The following is a 17,141-nucleotide window of genomic DNA, read 5'->3' as shown; positions in this document are numbered from 1 at the left end:
TTATTTTCTTCTTTGTCTAATAGTACCGGATGGGTAACAGGGCATTTATAAATTGTGTGTTCACCAAGTCTTTTTGCAGTCCTTTTTGCAGTCCTTAATCTAAAGTAAGTGCTCTTTATAATGTAGAAATACATGAGTGACCAGAAATAATTTCTCACAAAAGGATTGGCATGCCATTGGTAGACATTCCTGCAGTACCTGCAGCGGTGAACCGTCATTCAGGACAGGTGGGGCATTTTTTGGGGGTGGGGTTGCATATTATTTTGGCATTAATACGTGTCACATATCAGTTTGCAAACAATGTAAAAAATAAATAATTGTGTTAATAAAGCTGCATGCAAACATGGTCTCTTTTTTGCTTTCTTGAGTAATGTAGCTCCAAAATGCAGGTGTTTCAGCCTAGCTAGTGCTTTCTGTGGTGTTGTTAGTCATTGTCTCTGATTGGGAACCATATTTAGGTAGCCTGTTTTGTGTTGGGTTTTGTGGGTGATTGTTCCTGTCTCTGTGTTTGTTGCACCAGATAGGGCTGTTTCGGTTTTTTCACATTTCTTGTTTTATAGATTTTTCATTGTTCATCTTTATTAAAGATGTTTACAAGTAACCACGCTGCGTTTTGGTCCGCCTCTCTTTCACCGCAAGAAAACCGCTACAGAATCACCCACCAACCAAGGACCAAGTGGCGTGGTAAACAGAGGCAGCAGCAACAGCATCAGCAGGAGAAGCGACAGGTGCAGCAGGAGCAACAGCAGCAGCAGCAAAAGTAGCAGCAGCAGGAGCAACAGCAGCAGGAGCAAAAGCAGCAGCAAGAGAAGCAACAGCAGCAGCAGCAAAAGCAGCAGCAGGAGAAGCAACAGCAGCAGGAGCAACAGCAGCAGGAGCAACAGCAGCAGCAGGAGAAGCAACAGCAGCAGGAGCAACAGCAGCAGCAGGAGAAGCAACAGCAGCAGGAGCAACAGCAGCAGCAGGAGCAACAGCAGCAGCAGGAGCAACAGCAGCAGCAGGAGAAGCAACAGCAGCAGGAGCAACAGCAGCAGGAGCAACAGCAGCAGCAGGAGAAGCAACAGCAGCAGGAGCAACAGCAGCAGCAGGAGAAGCAACAGCAGCAGGAGCAACAGCAGCAGCAGGAGCAACAGCAGCAGCAGGAGCAACAGCAGCAGCAGGAGCAACAGCAGCAGGAGCAACAGCAGCAGCAGCAAAAGGAGCAGCAGGAGAAGCAACAGCAGCAGGAGCAGCAGCAGCAGCAGCAGGAGAAGCAACAGCAGCAGGAGCAACAGCAGCAGCAGGAGCAACAGCAGCAGCAGGAGCAACAGCAGCAGGAGCCGCCTGTCCGGCGCTGCCAGAGCTCCCGCCCCTCAGTCCAGAGGCGCCAGAGCCCCTCAGTCCAGAGGCGCCAGAGCCCCTCAGTCCAGAGGCGCCAGAGCCCCTCAGTCCAGAGGCACCAGCGCTCCTCAGTCCAGAGGCGCCAGAGCTTCTCTGTCCAGCGCGGCCGGAGCCTTCCTCCTCTCCAGCGCAGCCGGAGTCTCGCGCCTGTTCGGCGCTGCCAGAGCTCCCGCCCCTCATTCCAGAGGCGCCAGAGCCCCTCGGTCCAGAGGCGCCAGAGCTCCTCGGTCCAGCACTGCCAGAGCCTTCCTCTCCAGCGCCGCCTGAGCTACCCGTCTGCCCAGCGCCGCCAGTGCTGCCAGTCTGCCCAGCACCACCAGTGCCGCCAGTCTGCAAGGAGCTGCCAGTGCCGCCAGTCAGCCAGGAGCCGCCAGTGCCACCAGTCAGCCAGGAGCCGTCAGAGTCGCCAGTCTGCCCAGCGCCGCCTGAGCTACCCGTCTGCCCAGCGCCATCAGAGTTGCCAGTCTGCCCAGCGCCGCCGGAGCCACCCGTCTGCCCAGCGTCGCCAGTGCCGCCAGTCTGCCCAGCGCCGCTAGTCTGCAAGAAGCCGCCAGTCAGCCAGGAGCCGCCAGAGCCGCCAGTCTGCCAGGATCAGTTAAATCCGCCAGTCAGCCAGGATCTGCCAGAACTATCAGTCAGCCAGGATCTGCCAGAACTGCCAGTCAGCCAGGATCTGCCAGAACTGCCAGTCTGCCAGGATCCGCCAGTCAGCCAGGATCTTCCAGATCCGCCAGTTAGCCAGGACCCGCCATTCAGCCAGGATCCGCCATTCAGCCAGGATCCGCCATTCAGCCAGGATCTGCCAGAACTGCCAGTCAGCCAGGATCTGCCAGAACTGCCAGTCAGCCAGGATCTGCCAGAACTGCCAGTCAGCCAGGATCCGCCAGTCTGCCAGGATATGCCAGTCAGCCAGGATCTTCTAGATCCGCCATTCAGCCAGGATCCGCCAGTCAGCCAGGATCTGCCAGAGCTGCCAGTCAGCCAGGATCTGCCAGAACCACCAGTCAGCCAGGATCTGCCAGAACTGCCAGTCAGCCAGGATCTGCCAGAACTACTCAGTCAGCCAGGATCTGCCGGAACCACCAGTCTGCCAGGATCTGCCGGAACCACCAGCCAGCCAGAATCTGTTAGATTCATCAACCTGCCTGAGCTTCCTCTCAGTCCTGAGCTTCCTCTCAGTACTGAGCTACCTCAGTCCCGAGCTGCCCCTCAGTCCGGAGCTGCCCCTCAGTCCAGTGGGGCCCGTTGTTAGGGTTCCTAGGCCAAGGTTAGCGGCGAGGGTCGCCACTCAATGGACACTAAGGAGGGGGACTAAGACAATTATGGAGTGGGGTCCACGACCAGCGCCAGAGCCGCCACCGCGGACAGATGCCCACCCAGACCCTCCCGTATAGGTTTAGGTTGTGTGTTCGGAGTCCGCACCTTGGGGGGGGGGGGGGTACTGTCACGCTCTGACCATCATTCGTGTGTGTTTTCCTTATTTTAGTGTTGGTCAGGACGTGAGCTGGGTGGGCATTTATGTTGTGTGTCTGGTTTGTCTATTTCTATGTTTGGCCTGATATGGTTCTCAATCAGAGGCAGGTGTTAGTCATTGTCTCTGATTGGGAACCATATTTAGGTAGCCTGTTTTGTGTTGGGTTTTGTGGGTGATTGTTCCTGTCTCTGTGTTTGTTGCACCAGATAGGGCTGTTTCGGTTTTTTCACATTTCTTGTTTTGTAGATTGTTCATTGTTCATCTTTATTAAAGACGTTTACAAGTAACCACGCTGCGTTTTGGTCCGCCTCTCTTTCACCGCAAGAAAACCGTTACAGGGACACTACGTCACCTGCAAAACCGCAAAAAAATGGTGAGAGCTCGGGTGTTGCCATAGATTTAAAATGAGAAGTGCTCATTCAAGAAGGCTCAAGGTCACGGGCCACAGACAAAATGACGTCAAATCACATTATATCTACCGTAGCTTTGATTGGACTGATCATGTCAACATCATACTTTCAAAACCTTAGCTAGCAAGCAGTCATCATCATGAATCAAGTCGACAGTCTACTGGCAAATCCTTTTCAATCCTTGTCATATGAAGAGAAATTATAGCTAAAACATATCGGTGCTCATCGGCCATTGGACATAAACATTACACAACAAGTTGGAAATCGCAAATTCAACAACGATTGGTTGGTAGGAATCAGTGGCTAACTGCAAGCGTTGCAAAGCAATCATTAGCCTGCTATTCAGTGGAGAGGGTGTGTGGTTTAAGGGTCTCTTTTTCATGCATAAAAGGATAAAAATGAACTCGCAACAAACCATAGGCCAGCAAAGGTTGAATACATTGGCCATGCTGTCAATCCAGCATGACTTCTGCCACGTTCAAAACAACTGGGAACTCTGGGAAAAAAACGAGCTCTGACTGGGAAAATAAGTTTTGAACTGACATCCAATTCGGAATTCCAAGTCGGGAACCCGGGCCTCTTTCTAGAGCTACGACCTCAAGATCACTGACATCATGATTCGATCTTGTTTTTTCTGAGTTCAAAGTGTTCTTGAAAGCACCATAAATCCAGAGAATGCCAGACTTTGATGAGAAAGTTTGATGACAAAATTTGCCAACAAGAAGGATCACTTTCCTGCACCACTTTCCTGTTCAAGTGAGCACAGCACCACAAGGTGAGTCCAAAAATGTATTTTATGCTGCTGCATAAATTATGTTATGCCAGGGAGATATGTATACTGTAGCTAAGAAAGTAATACTAAATGTATGTTGTGTAGTAAGCTGTTCGTAGCCCATGTGACTCACCCTAATAATTTGGTCATAATTTGGTCTCATAATTTAGCCTACTGTTCTGACTTGGTGGTGCACATATAGCCTATAGCCTGTTTTAGAGAACTGTAATCATTGAACATTGTAAGAGCTTTCATTGTCTGCATATATTTTAATTTGATTTTATTTCACCTTTATTTCACTAGGCATAACATGTTCTGAATTCTGTTGCAGTACATTTCAAGAGTTCTGAATGAATCCCCGAGCTGACAAGGTAAAAGTCTGTCGTTCCGGCCCTGAACAAGGCAGTTAACACACTGTTCCCCTGAACAAGGCAGTTAACACACTGTTCCCCTGAACAAGGCAGTTAACACACTGTTCCCCTGAACAAGGCAGTTAACACACTGTTCCCCTGAACAAGGCAGTTAACACACTGTTCCCCTGAACAAGGCAGTTAACACACTGTTCCCCTGAACAAGGCAGTTAACACACTGTTCCCTGAACAAGGCAGTTAACACACTGTTCCCTGAACAAGGCAGTTAACACACTGTTCCCCTGAACAAGGCAGTTAACACACTGTTCCCCTGAACAAGGCAGTTAACACACTGTTCCCCTGAACAAGGCAGTTAACACACTGTTCCCCTGAACAAGGCAGTTAACACACTGTTCCCCTGAACAAGGCAGTTAACACACTGTTCCCCTGAACAAGGCAGTTAACACACTGTTCCCCTGAACAAGGCAGTTAACACACTGTTCCCCTGAACAAGGCAGTTAACACACTGTTCCCCTGAACAAGGCAGTTAACACACTGTTCCCCTGAACAAGGCAGTTAACACACTGTTCCCTGAACAAGGCAGTTAACACACTGTTCCCCTGAACAAGGCAGTTAACACACTGTTCCCCTGAACAAGGCAGTTAACACACTGTTCCCCTGAACAAGGCAGTTAACACACTGTTCCCCTGAACAAGGCAGTTAACACACTGTTCCCCTGGTAGGCCACAATTATAAATAAGAATTTGTTCTTAACTGACTTGACTAGTTAAATAAAGGTTGAAAATATATATATATTACTATTGAATATATAATATAGAGCCAAAATATTACAACTAGAAGTACATCTGTGCACTGCCTCTACATGACCTGAGCTGCATACAATTTTTTTAACAGGTACTCAGTGGCGATTTTAGTCAATCCTGGTGGGGCAAACTCAAAAAACCTGTTTTTAGATGCATGCCAGCAAAGCCACTACACAGAAAAACAGTTAACAATACATAAATTGCATTATAATGGTGACAAACGGTGCCCACAAACTGTTATGACCTACATAAAGCCGCCCCAAAAGCAGAGCTTTCTTTTCAGCACCATGGAGTGAATCCTTACCACTGCTACACCTGGCTACCAGAGGAACCTTGTCTGGCAGTGAAACAGTTCATTCCGCCTTAAAAAACATAGCTGATATGGCTGACTTGCTTAAACAAATGTGCTTTCTACTGACAATTGAGATATACTAACTATGGCATAAGGAAACGACGAGCAAATAAGAGGCAATCCGTAATTTCGATTAAGACATTAATGAGTGAGCTAGGACAATATTTAAAATGTCAATTTAACCTTTAACCTGACTAGGCAGGTCAGTTAAGAACAACATCTCATTTACAATGATTGCCTACCCTGGTGATGCTGGGCCAATTGTGCACTGCCCTATGGGACTCCCAATCACAGCTGGATGTGAACCAGGGACTACAGTGATGCTGTAGTCCCTGGTTCCTTAGACCACCGCACCACTCGGGAGCCCCATAAGGATAGGGAGGACACGTATGAAATCCAGGATTTTATCTTTTCAATATAAGTAGTTAGGCTTTTATAGGGTATTATGAGCCAATTGTAATATATTAGGCATTTATTCAGAAAGATACAGTTCCGTAATATGTTGGCTCTATATGTAAGAGCAAATAACACTTTGGAGTTACATCTCCAGTGATGTTTTTACATGTTGTGTTTGTCTTTTAAACATGAGCTGGTCAAAAAAGGGTTATGTTTTGGGACTAAAAAGGGACTATGTTTCACTGGTGACTGGTAAAGTACAAGTTGTAAGGTGATGTGGGCTGGTGCGGCTAAAATGCCAGGGTTGAATTTTTGTCCCAGTCCGCCCCTGCCTGGCACTCCATGGACTTGTTTTTATTCACTTCCTCTGAGAGTACAAGGGTTGAGAGGAGGGTAGCCCACTCTTTTTACATGATCTAGCCTGGACCGGTTGGAACCTGTACCATACTCAAGAGACACTTCCTCAACAGTGTGCAGTGCACCGGTGCAGCAAGCAAGCAAATCCAGACATAGCTGGAAATCCAGCATGACTTCAGTCGATAGCGAGTTACACCAAAAGGGTTCTAGATTCCTAACGTCTTCATATTTCACAATTAGGCTGGCTATCTAGCCTAACTACAGACAGACAGGACGAGCGGGAGAGAGCTCGCAAGGATTGTTCCATTGTGTAGTTTACTGGGGCAGCAGATATGATGTGCCGGATACAATGTATTCATTTACAGACTGAAAAGTAGTAATTGCTACATAGTTACTGAACAGGTGGTTACAGTTCAAAGTTTCCGAATGAGTTATATTGTAACAGAATGCTCACGTAGGTGGTGCCCTAGTTTTCATTATTAGGCCGATCTTGAATTTGGTGGCATCTGAGAGAAGCACGTTGTGTCTTTAGGAAGTTGATCTGTGGCATCCACCATCTCATAAACGCCGGTAATAGCGCTTTAATGTTAAAGTTAGACTATCCTTGACTTTGAATTACACGCGTACGGAGGCAGACGTTCTGCGCATATTATTCAGGTAGCTAATGTTTATCAGGTAGCCAATGCAGAACCGCGGGTATTGAGAATGGTGCTGACATTCGCACTGTCACGAACATAATATTCTTGGTCACAAGCGTTATTCCATAGATGATGGTTTAATTATTTGATCTGAACCGTGGAAAGGAACTGTCTTGACCGTAAAAGTGGAATGGAGTGCCGAAAATCTAATTGATACGAGATAACGTCAAACAAGATAGTAAGTATGATATTTCTTTCTCGCATTTACCACGCTGTAAAAACTGTAAAATCCTAATTTATATATATTTTTATGTTGATTGTCATACTGTGCGGTTATCCCAGGGTAGTTTATTTAGGCTATCGCAAGTGGCAAGATAATATAAATTGTTAAGGAACGCACTGTAAATGTTTAACTCTGGGCACATGCTGTAGTTGAGTTACAGTTGAAGTTTACCCCACGTTTTAGCAAGTCACCTGACCTCAGATTCAGACAGCAACAGGAAAATGAATGTGCGAGATCTCTAGAAGAAACTTAAAGAGTTTAACATGTGTCTAATGGTTTATATTTCCCAAAATTAAATGATATGTTCGATCAGTAGCCTAGGTGTATTCCACAACTGGTCTCTCTGCTCTTCTCTTTTTTAGACCAGGGCTGTCTCTACGGTCAACTACACGCTCTCACCTACAGATCTTCTGCTTTTATGATATGCAAAACGTCTTTAATGATGGCTTCCTCTTACTGGGATGTCACCTTAAAGTATTTTTATTCATATTATACTATAGTTAGAAATATGGCCTATAGGCTACTAGCCTATAATATCAAAATATGTATTGATATTACTGTCATTCTTTAGTTCAACTATGAAAGGAAATTATGAATGACACCAAATATCATCACGTTTGATTGGTTGGTAAAGCGTACCATATTTGTTTTAGAATACTGGTAAGGAAAAGTGTATGCCATAAAATAACTCTTAATAGTGTTGTAACAGTTATAAATATTAACAGTAATGATCATTATCTAGGCTACCTATTTTGGGAAATGTATATTCACTGTCATAAAACACTTTTAAACATTTTTTCTTTTTTTTACCATGGGGGAAAAGGCTCAGAGAAGGAAGTGCTCCCACATGTTGAATCTGGGCACAATTACCATTTCTTCTTAAAAGGGCACACCAATATTATAATCTTCTCAATGACTTGCAATAGTCTGTAGACTAACATTAGAGGAACCTTTGCCATTCCAGTTTCCACATGTCATAACTAGTCTGGCCCAGATGTAGACTCTAAGCTTTGTCATCAGATGTTTTCAAATTCTCTATAGAGATGCATGAGAGAGAGTAATATGCCAATGTCATTACTCATGCCGTTTCCTGTTTTATATGCCTCTTTGTCATGGAGAACCGTTCAATTTAGTTCTAAAAACTAATGCTGTCAACCTTTATTACCTTTTTAACCTTTTATAACCATACCAAGTACAAACATTTACCAACAAAAATCGATTTGATTCCAAACAAAAACAGTCATTTGAAGTGCTTGTTTTCTTTCTTTCTAATTAGATTGGTTGAGAAAGAAGTGCTTTCCATACCAGCTAAATGCCCGGTCTTCTTCCATTGCAGGAATGTTTACCATCACTGAGTTAGCGTCGCTGAATGACACCCAGCCGACCTACCGCATCCTAAAACCATGGTGGGACGTCTTCATGGACTACCTGGGGGTGGTCATGCTCATGTTGTCCATCTTCGCCATGACGATGCAGATTACAAAGGACCAGGTGGCATGCCTTCCCTGCCTGGAAGAAGCAGAGGAGGCGGTGGCGGCAGGGCCAAACTCTTGCACAACCAAATGTCAGCAAGAAACCACCTCATCAGCAGTTAGTATGACGACAGTGCTTGCTACACCAATGCCCACTAAAGATCTACCAGACAGTGCAGTACACGAGATCCACAACACCCAGCCCATCGTTGTGAAGCGAGAGAGCAAAATGCAGCAACCCGAGCCCACAGGGATCCGAACCAATTTAGATTATCAGCAGTACATCTTTGTCAACCAAATGTGTTACCATGTTGCCTTGCCCTGGTACTCAAAGTACTTCCCGTACCTCACCCTCATCCACACCCTTGTGCTTATGGTCAGTAGTAACTTCTGGTTCAAATACCCCAAGACAAGCTCAAAGATTGAACACTTTGTGTCCATTCTCGGACGGTGCTTTGAGTCTCCATGGACTACAAAGGCTTTGTCCGAGACAGCCTGTGAGGATTCTGAGGAGAACAAGCAGAGACTGACTGGCACCACTTCAGCACCGAGAGAATTATCACAAGAAAATAAAGACGAAAATGCTGCCAACACATCTACTCCTATGCTTGGGAATACAGGAGTCAAGTTCTCAGCAGATACGCCTGTTGCTGAGGCACCAAGTATGACTATCCTGGACAAGAAGGATGGAGAGCAGGCCAAGGCTCTTTTTGAGAAGGTGAGAAAATTCCGTGCCCATGTGGAGGACAGCGATTTAATCTACAAGCTCTACGTAGCTCAGACCGTGGTCAAAACGGTCAAGTTCATTTTGATTCTGTCATATACGTCAACCTTTATGGCTGCCATCGAATTTCGCCACAAATGTGAGCCCAATATCAAACACTTAACCGGATATAAGCTGTTCTTTTGTACCCACAACATGGCGTTCATGCTGAGAAAGCTCCTCCTCAGCTACATGGCCCTCATATTGATCTATGGGATGGTCTGCTTGTATTCCCTCCACTGGCTTTTCAGGCGCCCCCTTAAAGAGTACTCATTTGAGAAAGTCAGAGAGGAGAGTAGCTTCAGTGACATTCCTGACGTGAAGAACGACTTTGCGTTCCTCCTACACATGGTCGATCAGTACGACCAGCTGTATTCCAAACGGTTTGGTGTCTTCCTCTCGGAGGTCAGCGAGAACAAGCTGAGGGAGATCAGTCTGAACCACGAGTGGACATTTGAGAAGCTCAGACAGCTTGTGACCCGAAATGCCCAAGACCAGCAGGAGCTCCACCTCTTCATGCTCTCTGGTCTCCCCAATGCAGTGTTTGATCTCACCGACCTGGAAATACTTAAACTAGAACTAATTCCTGAGGTCAGGTTCTCGGCAAAGATTTCCCAAATGACCAGTATGCATGAGCTGCACCTCTGCCACTGCCCTGCCAAAGTTGAGCAGACAGCCTTTATATTTCTCCGTGACCACCTCCGCTGCCTTCATGTCAAGTTCACAGACGTCGCTGAGATCCCCACATGGGTTTATTTGTTGAGGAGTTTGAGGGAGCTTAACTTGGTAGGGAATTTAAGCTCAGAACACAACAAAATGATCGGACTAGAGTCCATGCGAGATTTAAAACATCTCAAGACATTGTATCTGAAGAGCAACCTCACCAAGATGCCTTCAAGTCTAACTGAGCTGTCCCCACACCTGATCAAACTGGTGGTGCACAATGATGGTACTAAACTACTGGTACTGAACAGCCTCAAGAAGATGACTAACCTCGCCGATCTGGAGCTGCACAACTGTGAGCTAGAGAGGATCCCCCATGCTATTTTCAGCTTAACCAACCTTCAAGAGCTGGACCTCAAATCCAACAACATTCGCACCATTGAGGAGATCATCAGCTTTCAGCACCTCAAGAGGTTGACCTGCCTCAAACTGTGGCACAACAAAATCATCACCATTCCAGCCTCCATAGGCCAAGTCAAGTGTTTGGAGTCACTTCACCTATCGCACAACAAACTGGAGATGCTCCCGCCGGCTCTGTTCCACCTCCCCAAGCTGAGGTATCTGGACGTCAGTCAGAACCTCATCACAGTGATCCCGCCGGACGTGGGTCTCCTGCAGAACCTCCAGCACTTCGCAATCAATGCAAACAAGGTGGAGGTGCTGCCCAAGCAGCTGTTCAGGTGCACCAAGCTGAAGGTCCTGTGTCTGAGCAACAATGGCCTCACCACCCTGCCTGAAACAGTGGGTCAGTTGGTGCAGCTCGCTCAGCTGGAGCTGAGGGGAAACAGTCTGGACCGCCTTCCCTCGCTACTGGGGAACTGTCGCCTTCTACGTAAAAACTGCCTCATTGTCGAGGACCACCTTTTTGACACTTTACCCATAGAAGTAAAGGAGAGTATCAGTCGGGAGACCAATGTGTCCTTTGCGAGTGGTTTATAGCTTATAATCGCTGATATTTTAAACCCTTACAATACAGTGACTAACTGAAATGTATATTATAACTCACTGAAGCAATACGCCATGAAATTAAGATATTGTTCACCAGGAAGTAGCCTTGTAGTTTTTGAACTTTTGGACAAAAACGTGGCACAATGGTCTTCAAGCCAAATATTTCATAAAAGGCATCTGGCAGAAGTGAATTCATCCATAACATGAATATGAGTTGATGCATTTCTTAAAGGACCCTGTTTTCACGAATTTGATTATATAACTTCAAGCCCATTGAAAAGATATGGTGACATGACCCGGAAGTAAAGCGGAAGTTACTTTCACAGGGTATTGAACCACATTTTATTGATGATAAATTTCACAATATGGCTTGTTCCTTGACCCTTTTAACTGAATAAAGTGAGAGAGAATGCAGACTGCAGAGCACTATAATCACGTAATGATGTTTTGCATTTATCCTTTCAAAGTAGTATTTTTGTTCAAATATTTAAGAATGTTCAGGATTTTAAAAACGCTTTCAGTTGCTTCCTAGGGTATTATCGCATAATATTGTTAATGGGAATTGAATTTCTGACTTATTAATGTATATTGTATTAGCTACTCAGGTATAATGTTAACCATGGGCAATAGCTTTTCAACCTTAACTGCTGCTATTTCTCAGTGAGGGCTTTAATAAGAAAGGCCCAAACAGCATGTTTGCCTAAACATTCACTGTCATTATTCACATCACCATTCAATGAGCGAACAAATGCTCTCCTTTCAATGGTAATTCACTTTTGTTTAAATAACGTTTCATTAATTTGCTTCGATAACAGCCTGCAGCCGAGACATTGGTCTGTCAGCGGAGTGACAGTTGTCGTGTGTTGATAAGAGAAGGGGGGGGATCCTCAGTCTACTGGGAACTGTTTAGAACTGCTTTGGCACAGCCTATGTGATCATACTAAGTTCACCGGGGGAATAAAAGATACAGTCTGAACTTTGACCTCCTCTTGGGGATTATGCTTGAAATTGGGAGTACTTTGCATAAACAATATTTGCTTTTCTCATAGATTGTTGAATGTTTTCCATGGATTACACTCGCCTATCACAGACCATACTAAACCTAATTTTTTTTTTTTTTTGAAGATGTGTGATTGAAAAGGGATGAGGTTTGACAAAAGGGAGAGAACATTGGGACAAAGATTGTTATTGCTTTTTGTCTATGTACTTCTGTACTGTACGTGAACTGTTCACATTTGCTACCATACCAAATTACTGATCATACGCTCAAAGTCCGTTAATTTATGGCACAATAAAACTAGATTTTAGATAAACTTTTCCAGTTCTTGCCACTCTCTGTTTCAACGCATTTCTCAATGGTAATTGGACATTATTTATGGCACCCAGGTCTCACAGCCCACCAACACAACCAACTTGAGAAGAGCCAACGATGTGCATGCAACCTGGCCTTGCAGTCCCTGGAGTCCTTTGCACAGAAGCTTGCAAAATCCCAGGATGACAACAAATGTCTGCCTCAGATGAGGGGCCATGTCAGTGGCAGATCTACCCGATTAATCTCGGACTGACAGATTCTACGACAGCCCTATGCCTTACTTTGTGAGACTGCTTAATGCTGCTTTACTGTGATATTGTACACTACTTCTAATATATATATATATATATTACATTAACTGAATTTCCTTGATCAAGCAAAGGTACAATGTACACAACGTCTTTAAGGATGATGTCATGCCAAAACAATAGGGAAATTTGAATTTAAAAAGCATCTTTTGAAATACAATCTCGAAGTTATTGCCTGTAACTCTGACAACAGGGCAGATGAGATCAATTCAGGCTTTGCTGAGAACACTATCTTGCCAGTACCTTGGTAATTCAATATCATAGTCAAGTTGAGTTTTGTGTGTGACTTTCTTTATCTCCTTTCAAGGATGATGGCAAAAAAAAACGAAATGACGGGCAGCCTCACTGTAACACAGAAAAATACATTACAGTTGATTTGTTGGACATTTGCTTGCTGCTGCACCCAGTTACACTTTATTGTAGCTAATAATGGCATTAAAAGCAAGCCACAGATATGCTGCTCCCATCCACCCATAGAGAATGATAGAGGCCTCTAGTGGCCATAAGGCCTTTTTAACATGTACAGCACTATTGAGGGCTTCCACCATTTTAATGTAGTCAGCTGGGTGGGACTTCCAACTTCACTGGCTGATCCCTCCTGGTGACCCTGTTGGAGTCATGTCCAATTGGGTCATCGGGAGGGATCAGCCAATCATGAAGAAGAAAATGGACTACTTCAAAATGGAGATTCACTTAATTCACACGACATGTCACTTCCGGCTAAATGAAAATGAGGACCAGGGTGGGAAACAGAGGCCGGAAACTTAGGCAACATAGTCAAAAGTCATACTGCTGTGTCCCTGGATGTAACTCCTACAAAAGGAGGAAGTCATGCAGAGAATGAACTTTTCACAGTTTCCCCAAAGACTGTGCAATCCGACGCCAATGAGTGGTGGAAATAAAGCGAGTTGTCAGGCCACATTATAAAGTAAGTTAAGATTTTGGAATTTAATGTTGCTAGTTAGCTTAGTGAGTTAGCTAGCTATCTACTGGCCAGCCAGGCTAACAACACAGCCCCCAGTTAGTTGAGAAATTCTAACATTGGTTAACTTAGTACCTATTTTTGCATCTCTAACCAATATAGCAAGTTATAATGCTTGACAACTAAACTGGATCAATATGTCCCTACAGAGTTAATTGACAACAACCAAAGTGTGTTCAAAACACTGTTTGCGGACTCCTTTTTAAAGACCATAAGTGGGAAACGGATGCTAAAAGTGCAGGTTGTGCCGACTGTGTTCACCTGGATGTCCACCCCGAAACTTGGCAGAAAGACCATCATCAGAAAAGCTGCAAGGTAGGCCTATCTAGCGTAGCTTACCCCTAAACTAGCTAACTACTAGTTTATTAAACAACTTGTCAGGGAGAGTCAATAATCAACTGTAATGTATTTTTCTGTGTTACAGTGAGGCTGCCCGTCATGGAAAGGATGCACCTGCCGAGGAACCAGATGAGCTAAGGTAGTTGTTTATTATTACATACGTGTCTTTTCTGTCATTTTCAACAGTTCATAGCAGGTACAGTATATGTAACCGAATCTTGTATCTACAGTGACTCTCTGGATCAGGACCCTCAAGCTGAGAATATGGCTTGCCAAATCATGTTCAGACTTAAGTTCTGAACTTAACAGTCACTTTAGTGTTTTTTGTGAGTTTACAATATTTGGTTTAGCCTCGATCCCGTTTACAATCATTCACAATGAATGCATCAGTATCTGCCTGTCTGCTCTACATAAAGGCCATGCAAGTTCATTTTGAGTTGTTTTTCTGTAAGCCTTCTACTAACAGAAAAGGAACATGTATTAATTTGGAATAGAACATGTAGAGTTGGCAGTATTCATTTTGAGAGCATGTGGTTGGGCTTTTAAAGCAGCTTGAAGAGGCACGCAACGAGGTCCCTCGTCAAGTCGAGGAAATTGTGAAGCTTCGGGCAAACCAGTTCTCCTTCAATGCTTCCTGTGTGACAAGAAGAACAACATGTTTTACAACACTGGATTTAGGGACTACAGTACTCTAAAAGGTGTTTTTCTGACATTACAGCCAACAGAAGAGACCATGGTTAGATGGAGTCAGGTACAGTGCTTAAACAAAACAGATGAACACACACTTAGAGTTGGCTTTAAAGGAACGAGAAGCTTCCGTATTTCCCCTGCCAGTGCTTTCACAGATGTTATAAATGGCAGATATAAAAATGTGTTCTCTGTCTGTCTCTATGCTGCTTAGACCTCTGGTCCACACTCCAGTCCTGTTGGTGGCGGTAATGCACTTTGAAGTTGGTTGCCAGCGGCCTTAAAAAATACACAGAAGAAGAAAAATGATCTCTATTCTGCCACCTCCTTGCTCCTGCAGGGAGAAATTGAAAGTGGTGTTGTCTAATGTAGTTTATTTGTAGCACGAGGAAAGCTTGCTAGGCTTTTAGCCACCTGCAGCCACATAAACGAGACAGTAATGGAATAGAAATATGAATATCCGTAATGCTTTGGACCGCGACTAGGATGTTGAAGGCACATTGGGCACATAATATGTTGTTAGCTAGTTAATCAAAAATTCTTAATAGCCATGTAGTTGATGATAAAGATGTTGATTGTTGATTGTTTTTTAAACGCAAATATGCCAGCAAAAATAATTAATGCAATAACATTAACTGTTAGTTAGCTAGTTATTATTATGAATGGCCAGTTAGCTAACGTAAACTATAATCAGCACCGGCCTGTACCCTCCCTGCGCTAAACTCTCTCCTGGCCCATTAAAATAAATCTGAATTTGTCCTGCTAGGTGACCTATGCTGGGACATGCTTAAACCACCTTAACAAGTCCTAAAGCAATGGGACTCAATCAATCTTTCTCAGATTATTACCAATCCCACAAGGTATGACTCCAAAACCCCAGAAAAGGCTACTCTCCTCAATGTTATCCTCACAAATAATCCGATAGGTGTCAGTCTGGTGTTTTCTGTAATGACCTTACTGATCACTGTTTTATAGCCTGTGTACGTAATGACTCCTCAGTGAAACGACTTGTCCTGATTTGTCAAAGACGCTTGCTAAAATACTTTCATGAGCAAGCCTTTCTTCATGACCTGGCTTCTGTAAATTGGTATAGAATCAGCTTGATCCCATCTGTCGAGGAGTCTTGGACCTTCTTTTTTTATATTTTCAGTGATATTGTTAACAAACACGCCCCCATAAAGAAAATGAGAATTAAAAACAGGTTCAGTCCCAGGTTCGACCGTGGTCTTGCAGAGTTACTCCACCTCAAGAATTGCATTTGGTGAAAGGCTCAGCACACACATACTCAGGCAGACTGGCTCTTGTTCAGACAAATAACAAATAAGTGCATTCGGGCTATCCGGAAGGTCAAAGTTAGTTTCTTTAAGGAGCCGTTCTCTCTCTGTGGGTCTAACCCCAAGAAGTTCTGGAAAACAGTTAAAGACCTGGAGAATAAACCCTCCTCCTCACGGCTGCCCATGTCCCTTAAAGTTGATGATGTGGTTGTTACTGACAAGAAGCACATGGCTGAGCTCTTTAATCACCACTTCATTAAGTCAGGATTCCTATTTGACTCAACCATGCCTCCTTGCTCATCCAACGTTTCCTCACCTCCCACCCCTTCTAATGCGACTAGCCCCGATGGTCCTCTCTCTTTTCCCCCTACTACAAAGTTTCTCCCTGCAGTCTGAGGTGCTGAAACTTGAAAAAAAAACATCTGAATCAGATGGTTTAGACCAGTGGTCACCAAACTACGGCCCGCGGGCCGGATACGGCCCGTCAGCACATTTGGCCCGGCCCTCTGAACAATACCAGAGACGCTATCAAATTTTATTCCTATTTGGCCTCCAGAAAAAAAATCCTAGGCCCGGCCCTGTCAAAGAGAGAACGGAATAATGGCGAAAAGGTTAGGTAAGAGAAAAATTGATTCAGAATGCAGGGTATTTAACCTGCAGTGGACAAACAATTATTTTTTTGTTCAATGCAAAGAAAAGGCTGTTTGTCTCATCTGTCAAGAGACGGTGGCGGTATTCAAAGAATACAATCTTCGCCGACACTATGAATCCCGTCACAAAGACAAGTACGATAGCTTGCAAGGCCAAATACGAGCAGACAAACTCTCAAAGCTAAAAAGTGGACTACTATCTCAGCAGAATACATTTGTACGCCAAGCTCAGCTGAACCAGGCATCCGTTCGGGCCAGCTTTCGGGTTGCTAAACTGATAGCAAGAAGCGGTAAGCCTTTCACTGACGGAGAGTTTGTTAAGAAATGTATGGATGCTGTCGCAGAGGAGGTGTGTCCCGAGAAGAAAGATGCATTTAATGCCGTAAGTCTGTCAGCGAGTACAATCACCAGACGCGTTGAAGAAATCGGGAGTAATGTATATGCCCA

At 44.6% G+C, this 17,141-nt stretch overlaps 1 protein-coding gene and 1 long non-coding RNA gene across 2 annotated transcripts; both read left to right on the top strand.

The window, feature by feature from the left end:
- Positions 1-6,395: 6,395 nt before the first annotated feature.
- LOC124010051 (volume-regulated anion channel subunit LRRC8D-like) lies at positions 6,396-12,455 on the top strand. The gene is made up of 2 exons (XM_046322383.1): positions 6,396-7,191; positions 8,573-12,455. The coding sequence occupies exon 2, from the start codon at positions 8,575-8,577 to the stop codon at positions 11,131-11,133; it is 2,559 nt and encodes an 852-aa protein (XP_046178339.1). The 5' UTR covers positions 6,396-7,191; positions 8,573-8,574; the 3' UTR covers positions 11,134-12,455.
- Positions 12,456-13,533: 1,078 nt separating this feature from the next.
- On the top strand, positions 13,534-15,546 carry LOC124009290. The gene is made up of 3 exons (XR_006834271.1): positions 13,534-13,690; positions 13,894-14,059; positions 14,169-15,546. It is a non-coding gene; the product is annotated as an uncharacterized LOC124009290 (long non-coding RNA).
- Positions 15,547-17,141: the final 1,595 nt, after the last annotated feature.

The sequence above is a fragment of the Oncorhynchus gorbuscha genome, linkage group LG22, assembly GCF_021184085.1.
Source record: "Oncorhynchus gorbuscha isolate QuinsamMale2020 ecotype Even-year linkage group LG22, OgorEven_v1.0, whole genome shotgun sequence".
Taxonomy (NCBI): domain Eukaryota; kingdom Metazoa; phylum Chordata; class Actinopteri; order Salmoniformes; family Salmonidae; genus Oncorhynchus; species Oncorhynchus gorbuscha.
Note: the sequence above shows the minus strand (reverse complement) of the source record. Positions and strands in the feature narration are given on the sequence as shown.